At 37.8% G+C, this 17,371-nt stretch overlaps 1 protein-coding gene across 2 annotated transcripts in view; it reads left to right on the top strand.

Annotated features, from left to right (window-relative positions):
* LOC113008222 (ephrin type-A receptor 6-like) overlaps positions 1-17,371 on the top strand; it is a 182,384-nt gene that overhangs the window by 77,561 nt on the left and 87,452 nt on the right. For both annotated transcript variants that reach the window (XM_026145495.1, XM_026145496.1), the window contains 2 exons: positions 10,620-10,775; positions 16,155-16,490. In XM_026145495.1, coding sequence (XP_026001280.1) covers positions 10,620-10,775; positions 16,155-16,490 — 492 coding nt within the window. The remainder of the gene's footprint in view (positions 1-10,619; positions 10,776-16,154; positions 16,491-17,371) is intronic.

Consider the following 17,371-nt stretch of genomic DNA (forward strand, 5'->3'; position numbering starts at 1 on the left):
TGAGGGCGTTAGAGGAAGTACCTGTAAATATTTCCAAAATGCAAGACCGTTTCTTTGTTTTGTAGGCAAAAATAATCAACTTTTGTTAATCAAATATTAATGTTGTTCAGTTGACTATCAGTTAACTGAACAACTATGATCTGCTGTCTGCTGTTTTTTTCCTCTAGGTCAGCATGGTCGTACTTATTCTAATTCTTCCTGTGGATGATTTAATTGATTATGTGGCTCAAAAGTTTTATAATGCAAAACCTTCTCAATCATATGTGAATGTTAACTACAGTATTGTACATTTATAATTCTTAAGGCGCCCCTCGTTTTTTTTTATATGTTGGTAAATAGATGCACCAGTTTATTGAAACACGCAGATATAAACGGGTTTATTATATAAGGTGAAAACAATTGTACAAGTTTAAAAAGCCTGAAAGTCATTATTTGCTATGGCCACTTTTATTTTTTACTGGCTGCCTTTTGTTCCGTTCTTTGTCAAGATGATCCCACACTGCTTCAATAATGTTGAGGTCTGGGCTTTGGAGAGGCCAGTAGATGACTGATGATGTTCCATTGTGTGTTTTTCTATCCAAGTATGCTTTTACTGCATTGGCAGTGTGTTTAGGATCATTGTCATGCTGAAAAATGAAGCTGCTGCCAATCACATACTTTCCAGATGGTATTAAGTCTGATGGTACTTTTCTGCTTTCACGATTCCATCAGTTTTGATAAAACCCCACTTCTGGCTGAAATGCAGCCCCAAAACCCTGACAGAACCTCTACAGTGTTTTATGGGTTTGCGTGTACATCGTCACTCTTGTGCTTCTCTCCTGATTGCCTCTGTAGTTATTGACGATCATTTGAAAAAAAAAGTTTTTTACAACTGATTTCCAGTCTAGTGTCTTTCAGGTCTTGTGTTGGATGTTATTCCTATTTCTTAAGGAAATGACCTTCAGACATATTACACATAGCACAAGAAATTGGTTACTTGTTAAATTCCCTGTTATGTGTAGACAAAAGACTAAGTTAAAGTTAACTTTAGAACTATTGATTAAGATCGCGTTTAAATAATACTGGATACCTGGGAGCAGAATATAAAGAAATCAGAGTTTTGCACCGTATCATAATAAGGTTATTGAATACTTTTACTGAAAAATAAGCAGGGACACAAATACAGGTTTTGGGGGTTTTTTGTTTTTTATTTGTGTCCTCTAAATATCATAATGCTGTAAGTCTGTTGGCCAGTAATAAAAGTTTACAGCTCTTCTGGGAATAATAATAACATGTCACATAAATCTGCTAACAAACTCACATTTTATTCTTGTCAAAAAGAATTTCAGGCCTGGCAAATAGGACTTTTCATTTTACAGAGAGCAAGAATATCGCAGACCCATCAAAAAAAAATCCCATTGTAAACCTTAAACATCTCATACTTGTTGAGCACTTGTTGTGCCCTCAGTGGTGTACACCCACTGGGAGGACAAAAAGCCCAGTAGAAGACTTACTGCTGTGATCATGCATTAGAGATATTCTAATACAAGTCACCGATGTGTCACTACAAGTCACAGCAGTGTCTCGGTTGTCCAATTAATGTTGTAAAAACAAGGCCCTAACGGTTCACCCCAAAGCCTCTTCCAGTCAGCATTTTGCCTCTAAGATACGATTTAGAGAGAAACCCTGCTCTCACTCAGCGTTAACGGATGTCTTTTGAAAGCTTTACTACTCTGTTAGTTCATTTGGCGCAACACTCTGTGCTGTCTGTGCTGCTATAAACATTGCTATAAAGGGATCAGTGAGGCTGACCTCTGTAAAGTTCATAAAAAGATCAGTGTCACTGATAACATCACAGATATATAAGGAATAGGAAGCCCAGAATGAGTCCATCCAGCACCGTCTGGCTGTTACTCCCTTGCCTTTTTGTGTTTGCTTCAACTCATTGTGGGGTTGATAATTAGCTTTTCTCCATCTCTAAGTGTTTCTTTATCTATCTTAGAAATGCACTTCAGCAATGCATTTTACTCAGCTGGATGTTGATAAAGGGTACATTATGACTTAATAAGAGTTTAGCAGCACGGTGGCATGGTGGTTTAAGCTTCCTCCCACAGTCCAAAAACATGCAATTAGTGGGCTTCGATTAATTGGTGATTCTAAATTGCCCACAGTTGTGAATCTGAATGACTGCCTGTTTCTCAGTGTACCTGCATCTTGCCTTTTGGTAGCTTGGATGCATTAGAAGCACTTGCAGTGAAGTGTGGGGTAAAGAGTTTTATAAAAGTGAGAACCTTGTATGAAATAAGTCTTGCTGATTCAAATCGTTGATATAGTTTCTAATATCTGCCAGTATATTTGTATCTACCTGTGTGCTGTCAGAGAAAGGGATAACTAGGTGCAATTATTCCTGCTAACTGTATTTTTCTGTCTTGTTGCCTTTATTACCTGATATTTAAAAAGGAAACTATCTCTATATTTTGTAATGAATTAAAGCCCATATATGTGCAAAATGTGACATTCACTCGTTATAGAGAATACATGAAAGAATACTGAATGATGCTTTTTGTGTGGGTGGGTGGAGAATGACTGACAACCGGCCTTTGCCTCATTGCAACAAAAAAAAAAGAAGAAGCAGTGACAGCAGCTGGCCTAAAAACGAGAATTGGCTGAAATGGCATTTTGCAAACAGGTCATCATAATTTGAGCACTATGTTGAAATGTCACATAAATAGATAGAAATATAAACTCAGATCACGTGTACTTGACAAATGCATACTATATCCTGACACATATTTTTAGTACCTGGTCTGAGTGTTGCAGCTGCCAACCTATTGATGACAATAATAACTAATGATCATGATTATCGAAGAAAGGACTTTCAAATTTTATGTATGCAAAATACCTTTAGATTAAGAGGCTTTCTTTGTTCCTTTATTAAGGCCTTAGTCATCAGACAGTCCACACAGACGCCTAATGTCTGCCATGGAGACTTTACATTAAAACACATCAACACCCCAGTCATCAGATTTCAGAGAAGTTTAACGTATTATTACTGCGCCATGGTGTCTCCAGCTGTCTGTGTCCGAAACAGAGTATAATCAAGTGCTGTTTTCTCAGCATTTAAACGAAGGTGTGTTTGAGAGGCCTGCTAGTCCTCAACTACAAATCATGACACTCTCTGCTTCAGCTAATGAAGAGAGTGAGTAAGTCTGATGAATAAGAGAGACAGACTGAAACTGAGAAGAGGGCTTTTCATATTATAGTGTTTGAGAGTGTTGTTCTTGATTACATGTGAAACAATTAGACGTGGGTTTCAGAGTGCCACTGCTGCTGCTTTTTTAGGAGGTGTGACTTTTCGTCATCTGCAGTGTTTAGTAGGCAATACATATTGTGTTAAAACTAGAAGTACTGTGAGAACACAAGCTGGAGTATGCTCACCCACAGACATGAAGTCTTGTATCATGGTACTGTATCATCTCTATATAACTCAGTATTACTGGCAGGCATTTTTGTTTTGTTTGGAAGTGAGCATGACTATCATATTGCATGACTGTAATTTTCTCCCGATGGAGTGGAATATGATTTGGTATGAAGAAGGAAAATGGGAAGCAGGCACTACTTTTCCACTAGTGTAGATATGTGTGGACAAAATGCATACTCTGTCAGCGCAGAGAATAAGCAATACGGCTTTTTTTTTTATATTATTATTATTGTTCCATAGTTTTGGCAGAAGAAACACTGAGGGGAGTAATATTTTTTTATGGGATGAAACTGAAAATAGAGCTCTCCTTCCATTTTTTTTGCCCTCATATGCAATAAGTTATGAGCTGCATCTCACTTAACGCCATCATCTCTGCAATGATCTTTCATCCTTTGCATCGCCTCCTCACCACACTGCCTTTGATTTCAAGAGCTGAACTATTCTGCAACATTTGTTGATGTGGTTCTGCAAGTAAATGCTGCAGAATTGTGCTCCTCTTGGAATTGTTCTTCTTCGCTGATCATCGGGAGAGGAACCCACCACCATCGGCTGTACACTGCAAAGACTCACTGAGTTCCTCTAAACCTGACTTTAGTGTTGCAGCACTCAAATTGTCCTAAGATCTTCAACTAAATATTACCACATGCAGACTTTAAGTATAAATATTATTTTCACCTAAAATAAAATGAAATTTGATGAATTCAGCATAACTGAGTGAACGCTACATATAGCCTGCTAAAACAATATTGCATAGCCTATTTCTATTAACAAATAGATAAAATGTACATGAAAACTTGCATAAATAGCATTTTTCTTTAGTGTGGCAGTTGGGTGTAGTTAGATGCCGGCCTTCATATGAGCTAGGCAAAGGCAGACTCTTTCCATTTAACTATAGCCCACTTTTACACGTATACAATAAATTTTAACTACAATTATTGATAATAATTAAATAAGTACAGCAAATTTTGAGATCCTTGTTATTACAAAGTCACTCCATGTCCAAAAACTTACTTGATTACTTTTTATTTGTTGCTTTTATTCATTTAAGAAACACATGAGGAACTAGATCCGCTGAGTACAGGTTTCACTACAAGGTTCGACTACAGAAATCATAATTTAATGAATGACTTTAATGATTTGGCATAAGAGTTGTTTCCTTTCCAAATAATCGAAATGTCCAAATGACTGAATGTGTAACAGCTCCAAAAGTAAGGTCTTCTTTTTTTTACAGAATTCAGATCTTACTGCTCATTGAACAACTACTGCATTGTTTCCTTTTTTAAATGAAATGAAGACAAGTGACTATGCAGGCAGTGTTCCATTTGTCCAGACAGCTATAGGGTTCATATTGATGTTTAATTAAAGGAGAATGGTTGTGGACACAAGTATTAAACAAGTAGCAGTGTACAAATCTATACTCTGAATTTCAAGGTCTGATGAAATACATGGTTTTATTTACTTTTCATTTATTTGTTTGTAATTCACTGCCATTTTTTTCTAAAAATCATTTCTTTTCTGAAACTCTTTCTACAACATCTTAAGCTATCAAATGTGCTATAAGGACAAGAAACGTTTGTGCCTATAGCAGGTGAATTATGTGAAAGGTATGTTTAGGATCACACAATAAAAACACTTGGGTAAGAGTAAATGGTCCAAAGCTTGGCCTTGGGACGGCCCTATATGTTTTACGTGCCCATGCTCACTGATGTAATTCAGGAGTACTGTACAGGGCTGTTCTCATGTTAAATAAGCCATCTATCAGAACGTGTCTTGTTCAGGAGTATTTTAGGTATCTCAATAAACAATAAATACATTTCCAACTACTTTAAAAAATACAAACTACTTAGAAAATGTGTTTTCTAACTAATGAAAGAAGCATGCTGAGCAGACATCCCAGCAATAAAGAGAGACAGCCAGGCAGATGCAGACAGACAGGCCTCCTCTTCAAATATGATCTGCCTGCCAGTTGCTCTGGTGTTGCTGAGGTCCAGTGAACTTACCGAACAATCTACTGCCTCTGTGTCTCAGGGCCCAGATTTGGAGCTCTGAGCCTTGGGCATGAAGATGTTGTGGATGGCTTCCAGATCTCATTAACCTTGGGCTGAAGGTCTAGAATTAGTTTGGAGACCCAAAGGGCAGTCGGTCAGCAGCATCCTATTCTCGCAACCCCCCCCCCCCCCCCCCCCCCCCCCCCCGCTAAGCTATATTTACTTGCTTATGAAGTGTACTGTTTGGTCAAATGGAAGAAAATCTTAACACGTTTGTTTTTTTTCTTCTGAAGTATTTTGGGTGAAGATTTCCTGCTTAAGCATCAGCTTAATAAGACATTAAAAGTAAAACATAATTCATAGATATAAGGCATGACACGTATAATTACATATTTTACAAGATTGGGAAATCCACTCCACTGGGTCTGAAAGATGGACATGTATTGAGATGGGTAGGACATGGACTTACATTTTTATGACAGAAAACAAAGTCAGCTCAACAAGCATGTGTGTTAAGGTAGGAAAATAGTAAACTTGTGTAATGTCTGCTAAGTTTCTCGTTTGCTAGATCTGAATGTGCTTTCTCTGAGATTTCAAATATATAGTTTATGTATTTAACATGGGCTTATATCACAGTATTTGCAATACACAACATTCAGATCCATACATACACAAGTATTGGACACTGTTTTAGCAAATATCAATAACTTATATGAAACCCCTATTTTACCGCAATGTAATGAGCAGATGTAAATTTTCATTATGTTCTCTCCTGAGACACTTTAGACAGGAGGTCGGGTTATTACGATTATAGGAGACGCATTGATAGTCTAAACGTAACTTTATTCTTTAGAAATGAGTTTTGAAAATCTATGATAATTTATTTTGTACTGATTTTTAACTGTACTTTTAATATTTGAAATGATAGCGACAACAATATTGCTATAAATCACCTGTATCATTATCAAAACATATAATTGCATTCTTACTGTGTAATATGCGCCTGTTATCCACAGATGTGCACGTGCATTTGTTAGTACAGTTAGTTGTGCTTCCCAGAAAGTAATACCCAGACTTTTATTCTTTTTTTCAGTGTGAAATAGTGGAATTTATACAACCTATGAAACATTTGTAAAAGTGATTCATTGTAGTAACGCACACAGAAACATTACACTCATGCACACTCAGTCTTGCTCGGCTGTCTACTTCCCCTGCTGCTATTTTGTCTTAGTTCTCCTACCTAGTTACCAGAAATTCAGCAGTCTAAAGTACTGACTATGTCAAAAGCCTTTTTTTTTTTTAAATCTGTGTGTTGCATGTCATGAGGGCAGTATGAGAGGTTTACTGTTTACTGCACTGGTGCTATCACATATACACTTTCATGCTTTTATATAAAGTGGAAATGGGCGTCCTTGACGGATGGATCAGCAGTGGCACTGGACATAATGCAGCTTTTCTTTCTCCGGCCAAAATGTTCACATGTTTTTCACATTTGACCAGCTGTCCAGTTGACTTCGACATGCTGCTCCTGCCACTTCAGCTGTTGCATGTGTTTATGTGTGTTCATCCCAACACATGAATGCTTACGTCCTGGCCACCGGGCATGTCCATCCTCGAGCGACACATGGTCAACCCCTGTACAGTGCCACTGTGGCCTTGGCAAAGAGCCTGGCTGCTCATACTGCAGCAGGAAACTGCGGGGTTCGAAAAGGAACATCCCCTCAGTTCAGCGAAGGTCATAGAGAGGCGTCATTAGGTTGACAGAGTCTAAAGCGGGGTCTTGCAGGGTGGGGGAGTTGACTGACGGTTTTTGACTCAAGGACATGTCAGTATCAGAGGTTAATGATAAAGGCAGCCTTGGTATGCCATAGGGGATGCCACTTATCATATTCATACAGATAGCTTCTGTGTGTTTATTTGCTGCATACGTGTGTGTGTGTGTGTGTGTGTGTGAGTGTGTGTGTGTGTGTGTGTGTGTGTGTGAGTCAACATTAAATAGAGTTTTGAAGACGAATAACAGTTTGAATAGCTCGACTAAAACAGCTTCAAACTAAATGTAAACCTTTTGTTCTTATTCTCTAAGAGGAATGATGATGAATAAAAAAAGAAAATGTTTCAAATGTAAGGAAGGATAAATTCGATTTAAAAAAATACTCCTTCATTGAACAAAAATGAGACTACGCTAAAAACATTACTATTAGCCCTGGCAGTGTGCGCTGTGTTCCCTGTGTGCGTGTTAACCTCTTTGTCCCTGTCCTAATTGTCCCCATTTGATCAGCACAGTTGTGGTTTCAGGCATTTCCTTGCCCTCCCTACAGCTCCATTTATCACAAGCAGCAATGGAGAGACACAGAGGCTCTCAGTGCTTCAAGGTGAATCCTTTCAAATGGCTCACGTTATGTTACCTTGTTAAATCAATGTGAAAACTAGCAGCAATGGAAGTCTCTCCAGACAAGAGTTTGTGTGTTTCTTTGACATGGAAGTGCTTTGAAGATTGGAAATACTACTATTAAAAGAAAGCTTTAGTGAATCCCTTAGGGCTAAGACTCTCATAAGCCTTTCTATTTCAGCTAGTTGCCTGTGATTTTAAATATTAAAGAAGGGAAGTAACTGTATTGTTTAATTTTTACTACTACATTTATTTAGACTTAAGGTCTTTGCTATCAATCTAACCTGTGCTGGTGGTTTTAAATCCTTCAATTTATTTTAGAAAATGTTTTTTGAAAATGAAAGATTCCGTTTTCTCGCTCCTGTAGCATGAAAATGAGAATTTTCTTGAGCTTCTGGAATAAGTCCAGCAGTTGGTGCTGGATTATAACTAGAGCAGACTCGTTTTACAACAACAACTGTATAGTTGGTATAGCAAATCGCTGCTTTAAGCCATGTCTGCACAGCACATGTCTGATCTAACAGATATGTTCCTTTTTTTATTAATCCATACATACATACCAAACTACTCCGCCCCTAAATGCAAGCCGTATTTTATTTATATCCTTCAAGTCTTTCCCTGAATTTTACAAGCATATCTACAAAATTTCAGCAAGTAGCTTAATTAACTCTAAGTGCTTCCAGAATAGCTTAATATAATGCAAAACAATGTAATTTTATTTTGAAAAGACCTCTGTTCGTTTCACTCCGTTGAGTTTTCCTGACAGACTTTGGTTCATTTCCCACCCCTGTGATTACGTGCTCCGCTCCGATTATTCTCACCTGAGTTCAATCATCCAATCAATCATCACTGTGAGTATGTACACCCCCCCTGCTTCTCTTTGTTCCTTAACAGATTGGCTTTTTACTCACAGCAGTTAAGCTTTCAAGTCATTCCTGTACCTCTTGTTTGGATGTTTTTTCATTAGTTTCCTCATGTGTCACTTCTTGCCTGTTTTTTGTATTTTTTACCTCCCTCATACCTGGAATGTTTGGCACACTCACTGACCTCCTGTGAATGACTCCTTGGCTCACAATAAAGCTTAGCTTTGGGAGGAAAGTTTGTTTGTTTTTTTTGTTTTTTTACATATCTCTAGTGTGCAGTTCTGTGTTGCATTTTAAAAAGTTTTTACTTGTTGGTGTAAATAAATGGCTTATAAAATATTAACACACATTTCATCTGCTCAGTTGCTGTTTATGATATTCTAAATATTTCTTTTTCACTGCATCAGACATTTTGAACTGTCATGGTAGGAAAAAACACTAATTTCACTGCCGACTTAGTTATGGCTCTTTTCTATTGAAAGTTCTGAGTAAGCCCTGACAATGTCAAAGTGAGTCAGTATTAACAATAAGTCAAAAGGAAACAGCTAAATGGAATTCAGGTATTCAGTAATCACACTATTTAAACCCTGTAACAGTGGCATGTCAAAATGCCTTCTGTCAAAAAGACCTATTGGACATGATTTCTTATAATCGTCATAATTTTTTGAAAATTGTTCAAGGCAACGTTAAATGGAGTAAAAGATTTATCAGTAGATATGCTGCTTTGTAGTTTGTACTGCTTAGTCTGCTGTGATATAAGGAACAGTATTTATTTGGAAATGGAAAAAAAATCCTTATGTCTTTCAGAAAAGCCTTAGAAAGTCAGATGAGTTAGAATAAAGACCAACAAAGCCCATATAGGGAGAAGGCTGTGATGGATGTGACTCAGGCGCTGGACTTTGACCTAGTGGACTGAGCTTCTTGAGCCACGTGAAACCAGAAGACAGAGCTGACCTGTCAATAGATGTAGTTTGTTCATTTTCACTTGTGTGTGTGTACATTTATTCATGTTTTAACAGATGCACTTACGTTTAAGAAGAGATTGTGGTTTGAAATAAAATAGGACAATTTTGCAAGACCCTAATTCACCAAAGACACCAGATGTTAAAACTGCAGAGATAAACTGCTCCCTTGTGTTCTGTCTTCACAAATTAAGCCAGTGCTTAACAAAACATATTAACAGTTGTTGTATTCTGTTGTTTCCATGTGTTTTTGGCGGCTAAATATTCAGAAAAGTTTTTGCGCAGCTATCACACATTTATTGGTTTTAGTACAACTGTGGTTCCTTTCTAACTTGAAGACATTTCTGTGTTTTGATTGAAGCCATTGGAAATTCAAAACTAGTTGTGTGACAGGTGATACAACTGACTATTTTCTTTTTTTTTTCTTTTATTCTTTCTATTTTCTTTCTTTCTTTTGTTTCATCACCTTTCCCTAAGCTTGAACTATTTATTGAGAATTAAATGCGGGCAATAAAACTAACGTTGGTATTATGTTTTGATAATCAATACCCTCGGTTTTAATCCATTTTTGTTATTCCGAAAAGGAAACAAAAACGTGGGAATTTTTGTGTTACAAGTGTTGTCAGAGTTAGAGATGATTTCAATGTTTCTTTCTATCTTTGTTTTTGTGGAAAATAAAAAATCATACTTTTTAATACTTTGAGTAAATAATCCTAAACCCAAAGCAGATGGTCTCCCTGTTTCACTGTTTAAATAGAAAACATGAGTTTCATGAATCTATTTAAAGTCTGAATTTCTGATGGATTGCAGCATAAACTGTCTCCCTTCAGGGCCTCTTTCTTTGCATAATATTATCGAGCTATGTGATGTTTGCATGAAATATTTCTACCTGTACGTCTATATGAAGGTCTGGCTGTGCACTTACAGACTGCCACATTGTGTGTCTGTCATCCTCAGCATGTCGTCCAGGCTTCTACAAGGCATATGCTGGAAACATTAAATGTTCAAAGTGCCCTCCGCATAGTTTCAGCTATGGAGAAGCATCTGCTATCTGCCGCTGTGAGAAAGGCTTCTTCAGGGCTGAGAAAGATCCTCCAACTATGGCTTGTACACGTGAGTACACCAGGGAAAAAAAGGGTTTTAAGCACGATCGTCACACCGTGTGCTTTGACAATCAGATTAACACCTTCCGTCTTTAACTTCACAGGCAGATGGCACAAATGTTTATGAGTTAGAAATGAAAATATAAAATGCATTCCAGTGAATTTATTAACAGAACAATGATAACGTTAAAGACTTGAGCTCACTTTACTGCACAACACATTTTAGTCATTCATCTAGAAAGGTGGATGTGATGAAAATCAATCCACTATCTAAAAGATGTGACCAGAGAAATTTGGATGTGTGCAGGTGCACAAACTACATCATGTGACTGAAGGGCAGCCTGGTTTATAGACAATCTGATAATGGCAGGGTAATGTTACAATGACTAGTATATACATAATGCTACAGCAGTGTTTGACGTTCATACAGTATACTTAATTTGAAAAACTGGTAAAAAGAGTAATTTCCTCCCATTTCTAGGAGGTTGCCAGGCACGCGTGGTTCAGCTTTTTTGGGCATAAATTAGTTGTTATTGTTATAAAATTAAAATGATTGGTTGCTTTCATATTGTGTGGTAGGGGCATAAACTCTCGGTAGAAAGGTACAGGTAATTTGAGCTTGTTGCTAGGTGATTACCAGGCAGTATGATGGCATCATAATATATTATGCATAATCCAAGTTTTATATAATTAATCCTTTCTGAATATAAATGAGATATTAATTTTGTGAAATAAAAATAACATAATGATTTATGTTATGCTGTAAGTTCATAAAGGTTCATTTTAGTCCATTGTCAGGTGGGTGCTAGGAAACATGCTGACATCATAATTTCTGTTACAGATAAGAACCTTTGGCTGTACCTGTGTGCCATGTTTAGTTGCTCAAGTTCTGACGGTGTAGTGGGAGTTCTTGGATAAAGAAATAAACACACAGACAGAGCTTTTGTATGGTAAATTTAAAAAAAAAAAGAAGAAGAAGAAAGAGGTATTTTAAGGTATTGTGTTTGATTTGGCATTGATGCCCTTTCTGATACAACCCTCCCAGACTTGTGGCTAACACTACTGGGTTTGTAGCTTGTCCAGAATCAAACCCAGGATCTTTTGCATGTTGCTGGAATTGTGTTAACACTATAGCATGGATTCATTTCATATAGTATAATAAGATGACTAAAAAATTAAACTTTTCACAATTGTGAGCTGCTGAAAACATGCTGAAGATGTGCAAAAGCAAGCTGGCTAAAGGCATTACCTCCTACCTTGGACATGAGTCATTAGACATAATAGCCGCATGTATAACTGCAGTGATGTTAGTCAACCTTTTTGATGTGATCAGACTTATGGGAGAACTGACAGCTGTAATCACCATCATCATAAATAGAGAGAGAGAAATAGTCATGTTATCATTTTGTCTGATTAAACTTGAATCAATTCATTGTACATTCACATTAAATATTTCTATACTTGTCTATGCCAGACAGTCTGGTAAGTTATTACTTTGTCTATAGAGCTGGTGGATTACTCCAGTGTTCTCAGAGAATTTGCTGTGGCCGTAAATCCAGTCTCGTCTTTAGGACTTATCTGGTGTGAAACGGAACATTAGAGAGTCTCTGGATGAATTACATGGCTTTTGTTCAGCTGCCTCGTCTTCATTGATGATTCACTGACTGTCATTACGACTTCATATTTGCATTAAATTACAGTTTAACCGGACTAATTCTCCTTTAATTAAAAAGCCATTTAGCTGTCACTGAGATAGACGGGGGCCATGTCTGAGAGCTCTCCAGGGTGGAAGAGTGTATTTGTCTTTTACAGAAAGACAAAGCCAAGTCATTGTGGAGATGCTGTTAGTTTAGATTGTCCTGCAGGATGCAATATTTGCAGGGGAAATCCTCAAAAAGGCTTCAGCTCTTCCTTTGATGTTTTTTTTGTCAAATTTTAGGCCCAGATGATTCAATATATACATTTAAACCTGAAAGCATTTCAGTCTGGGGTCTTTTATTTGTCTGACAACTACTTGAAAACTTATCTTACCTGCAGTTACCGACACTTTCCAAGTCCTAAAAGCATGAGCTAATCAAACAAGTGATGAGCTCTAGCTTCTTAAACTCCAAGATCTGAACAAATGACTCCGGTGGCATATTTGTATTTACAGCATTTATTGACTACATTGACAAGGTAAGTTTGATTTGCTCGAAAACAAAAAAGCATATTGTTAAATCTTTACTACTACACTTACTAAAGACAACTAGACACCTTCCTCAGTATACAACGTTGTAATTTAGTGCCTTGTTCAATGGTTTGTCAACTGTTGTTAATTTGTTTTTAACAGTATTTCCACTCCAAGTACAAACACAGCGTAAAAGGGCCTTGTGTGGGAGTGACAAACTTGCAACCTAAGAGGAGTAGGCTGGTGTACCACATCTACTTTTACAATCTGTGAGCTGTGTTTACTCACATAATGCATTTTAATCAGGGGCGTGTAGGCCAAAACATAAACTGTTTGCTTGACGTTGAAGACAATAGAGATTAAAGACCGAGGGCCTTAGAGGAAGACAACGTTAGAGAGGAAGAAAGAGAAGATAGAACAGGAGGGGAAGATAAAGGAGAGGGAAAAGTGTAAAGGCTGGATGGAGTAGACAGTGAAGAGAGAAAGGAAGGAGGTGGTGATACCAATCTCCCCTTAGAATAGGAGTTGATTGATGGCAGTGGGGTTGCTCTGCAGGAGGGGAGGTGGGTGGATTCTCCTCGATGCAGAGAATAGAGAAGGTGAGATAATGGCCGATAGAGGCAGAGAGAGATAAAGGGAGAGAATGGACACACGCTGACAGAAGTGGAGGAGCAGTAGGAGGAGCTTTCCTGTCTGCTGAGATTTTAGCAACGGTGGGGAGAGAGGGATGGTGGAAGAGAGGGAAACATCCCATTGTCCTGGCAGACAGTGAGCTTGGCAGGACGGGAGTGTTCAAATCCCCCAGGCCTTTTAACTCCACCCTGTTGACAGCTGGCTGCCTGCTATTGCACAATGCTTACCCTGACACACAAACACGCGCATCCAGGGAGCACAAGACCTTAGCAAAGTGAAATGTGAGGGAGGTAGTTAGGCTGTTTACTGCACAGGTGAGGATTGCATTATAAGAGTCAGTACAGCAGGACTTTAAGATATGTGTGTGAAACATTTATGAAATAGAAAAACATTTAGTGTTAAGGTTTTAGACGAAACACTAGTTGACGCAAATGCAAAATACTCAGTTTAATACTCAGGTTTGTTTTATCTGCAGAGGTGGATCCTAGATCAGTAGAGTGGATTGACTACAGGAGGCTGACGCTGGAGGAGACGGTGGATAGTGGCAGGCAGGGTGTGTAGCTGGAGGTGGTTGGTAGCTGATGCTGGAGTTTCAGATGGAGAGTGGCGGGCAGAGTCAAAGCCGAGGATAGATTGTAAAAGATCGGGGTTAACTGGTTGCTGGTTGGCACAAACTGGAGGTTGGGAGAACAAAGACAACGTGTAATTAGTTAACTAGAGTTTCAACAAGGAGCCTGAATGCCATCTACTGCAGTAATTTATTTGACAGTCTGGCAAGGGGTGGATGACAAATATATATATACTGTAGGTGGTTGATTGAATAATGACACACGTGTATCATCTGTCTCGGTGGAGAGTCACGCCTCCAGGGATTCACAGGGAGACAAGACATACACAAACAGAGGGACAGAAAAAAAGGAAAGGGAGTGAGGGAAACACAAGGCAATAGAAAGCCAGTACTAAAAGCATGAGAGGACTATGACATTCAGAGCATTCTTTCACCTGCTTTTGACCTCAGATGGCAGTTTTGGGTGATGTTTCTTATACAGGTATAGGAAGACATTCTAACTCTGGTGTGCACAACTTACATTTGGTTCTTACTATCGAAATAGTACAATGCACAGCTTGGCTACTTGGAAGGACTGCATGATTGAATTAACTATTTCCAAATTCAGACACATAATAAGATTTAGGTGATTGCACCTGCAGCATCATTGTTAAACATAGCACCATATCAGGACTGGTGATAGAATGCAGTCTCTAGTGTCTAGACTGCAGCTGATGGAAACTCTGTTTGCCTGTATAACTTGGTTGGGTGGTGTGAAATTGTGTGACTATGGGTCTGAAACACAAAATGAAAGAATTGCAGATATATTAGCAACAGTTTGTCTAAAAGATATAATTAAAAGAAAGCACGCTCAAAAATTATTTGGCAGAAACAGTGATATTAGAATTGTGTATGTAGGGACATAAACTAACTGCTGGGCACGTAAGCCCTTTATTTAATAAACCTGATTATTCTGCTGTAGACTAACAATGAATTTTGTTATTTAATTTAATCTTGATATAGTAAACTGTGAGATTTTATAATTAAACACAGCAAACATCAGCTAAACATATCTTGGTTGTGCTTTCTACTAATAATAATATGGAAAAATGTGGTAACAGTCATGTACTAATGGTGGAAACATGTCATTAATATGGAAATAGCAAGTTATTACCAGCTTAATATCAAAGTAATAACAAAGTATTATCTTACATATATATAATATAGGTATAATAATGAGGAACAAAAAACATATGCCTATGAGGCAGTACCAATTCATAATATTATAATATAGTATTAGAAGTCAAACAAACTGGATCAAAGTTGTATTTTACAACAGAATCAATGTAAATATGTAATATTTTATATAAAGTTTATATAAAGTGTGTGTGTGTGTGTGTGTGTGTGTGTGTGTGTGTGTGTGTGTGTGTGTGTGTGTATATATATTGTTATAAACACCTAGTAATATGATAGTAATATTTATGTATTTACATTTTTATATACTGACTTGTGGTAGTATCCACTTGACAATAAGGTAATCTTAGCTGATGCTTTAATGCTATAATATAATGCTATAATTAATCCAACCCTATGCCTTCAGCATTCCTCTCTGTTAAACGGTAACAATATAAATCCTATTTTGATGCTGTGGATTATTAACTGTAAAAACCTGAAGAACTTTATTGTAGTCTAAGAAGTTTGGAAAGAAATTGACTAGACTTCTTTAAGTTGTCTTCTTTAAGAAGTCCAGTCACGTTTCTTTCCATGACCTGGATGAGTAGGAACCTACACAGATAACTTTCTTTGTAATAACCAGGAATCAGGCCTGCAAGGTGCAAAATCCCCTCTAACTCTAATTCCAAACTTTAAGTTATGTGAGGATCACCAGGAAACAACTGTGGTTAAATTCCTGCTTGTTTCCACATTATTATGCTACTCTTACAACACTATTACTGAGCTGTAACAGAAAGTGCTACCCATGTTTCATTTGAAATATAATTTTAAATTCTTTTATCAGTTTATCAGTTTTTGCTCTTTTGTAGGCCCTCCATCCCGTCCACGAAATCTGATGTTTAACCTGAACGACACCTGCCTGCTGCTGGAGTGGTCGCCCCCTAGCGACACAGGAGGTCGCAGGGACCTAACCTACAACGTCCAGTGTAAACGTTGCGGCCCAGAGCCCGACCACTGCCAGCTGTGTGAAGACGAGCTTCGCTTCTTGCCAGGACCGTTAGGCCTGACCAACGCCACTGTCACTGTCGTGGATTTTTCCGCACACGCCAACTACACCTTTGAGATCGAGTCGCTTAATGGTGTGTCAGACATGAGCTCGTTCCCTCGACAGGTGGCCATCATCACCGTCAGCACTGATCAGGGTGGTGAGTACTATTATTTTCATTGAGTGTGTTACTTAAGCACAAGTCCTATAAAATGTAGGATTCTGCTTTGCTGGTTAAAAAATACATAAAGATAACTAAGATAAATTTAATCTTTCCTAATATACCTAATCATATCAGCAGAAAAAGTTTATGATAACATGAAAACTTCTTGGTATTTTCACACTACCTTACACCTCAAGTTGTTCCCAAATACATTGTGCACGACTCTGTGTATGCGTAAGATTATAAATGAAATCTGCAGTGATAATCTAATTAGCAACAAATTAATCACCTCCTCTGTGCGGCTTTATGTGGTTAGAAATGTATTGGTTCTCCCCAGTATCATGCTACATGTGTTAACTCAATAACTCAAAGATTAACCTGATTTTTGTGAAAATTTTCAGTAGTTAAACTATGAGTAAGTGAAAAACTCATTAGTTTTTGGCAGAAGTATAATCGCCGTAAGACAAGAATATTTCATGTTTGTTTTCATAACTTTTGACGCCCAGAGGATTTGTTCATTTAAAAGGTATTTATGGAACTGTGAGGAGATCATCCCCTGTTTTTAAAGGTACTCCGTGACCTCTACCAGCATTATAGCGCAATACTTGTATGACTGGTTTGCTGTTGATAAATCCACATGACTCTGTGCTAGTGGCTGCCAATGGCTTCTTGCCATCTTATCCTACTTAACGGTAGAAGTAATGTACCAAACATGTACCGATATGCCAGCAAAGGCAGGAAAGAACAAAATTAGCTCTGGAAATCTGTTTACGTTGTAATATAAACAGCTTTTTGTTTGTCTACTCGTCATGGCTCTTTTTTTTTCAACCCTAATGCAAATGTCACCGACAGTGTTTTTTCCAGGAAAGGATTTTCAT

Source organism: Astatotilapia calliptera, chromosome 16 (assembly GCF_900246225.1).
Source record: "Astatotilapia calliptera chromosome 16, fAstCal1.2, whole genome shotgun sequence".
Classification (NCBI taxonomy): domain Eukaryota; kingdom Metazoa; phylum Chordata; class Actinopteri; order Cichliformes; family Cichlidae; genus Astatotilapia; species Astatotilapia calliptera.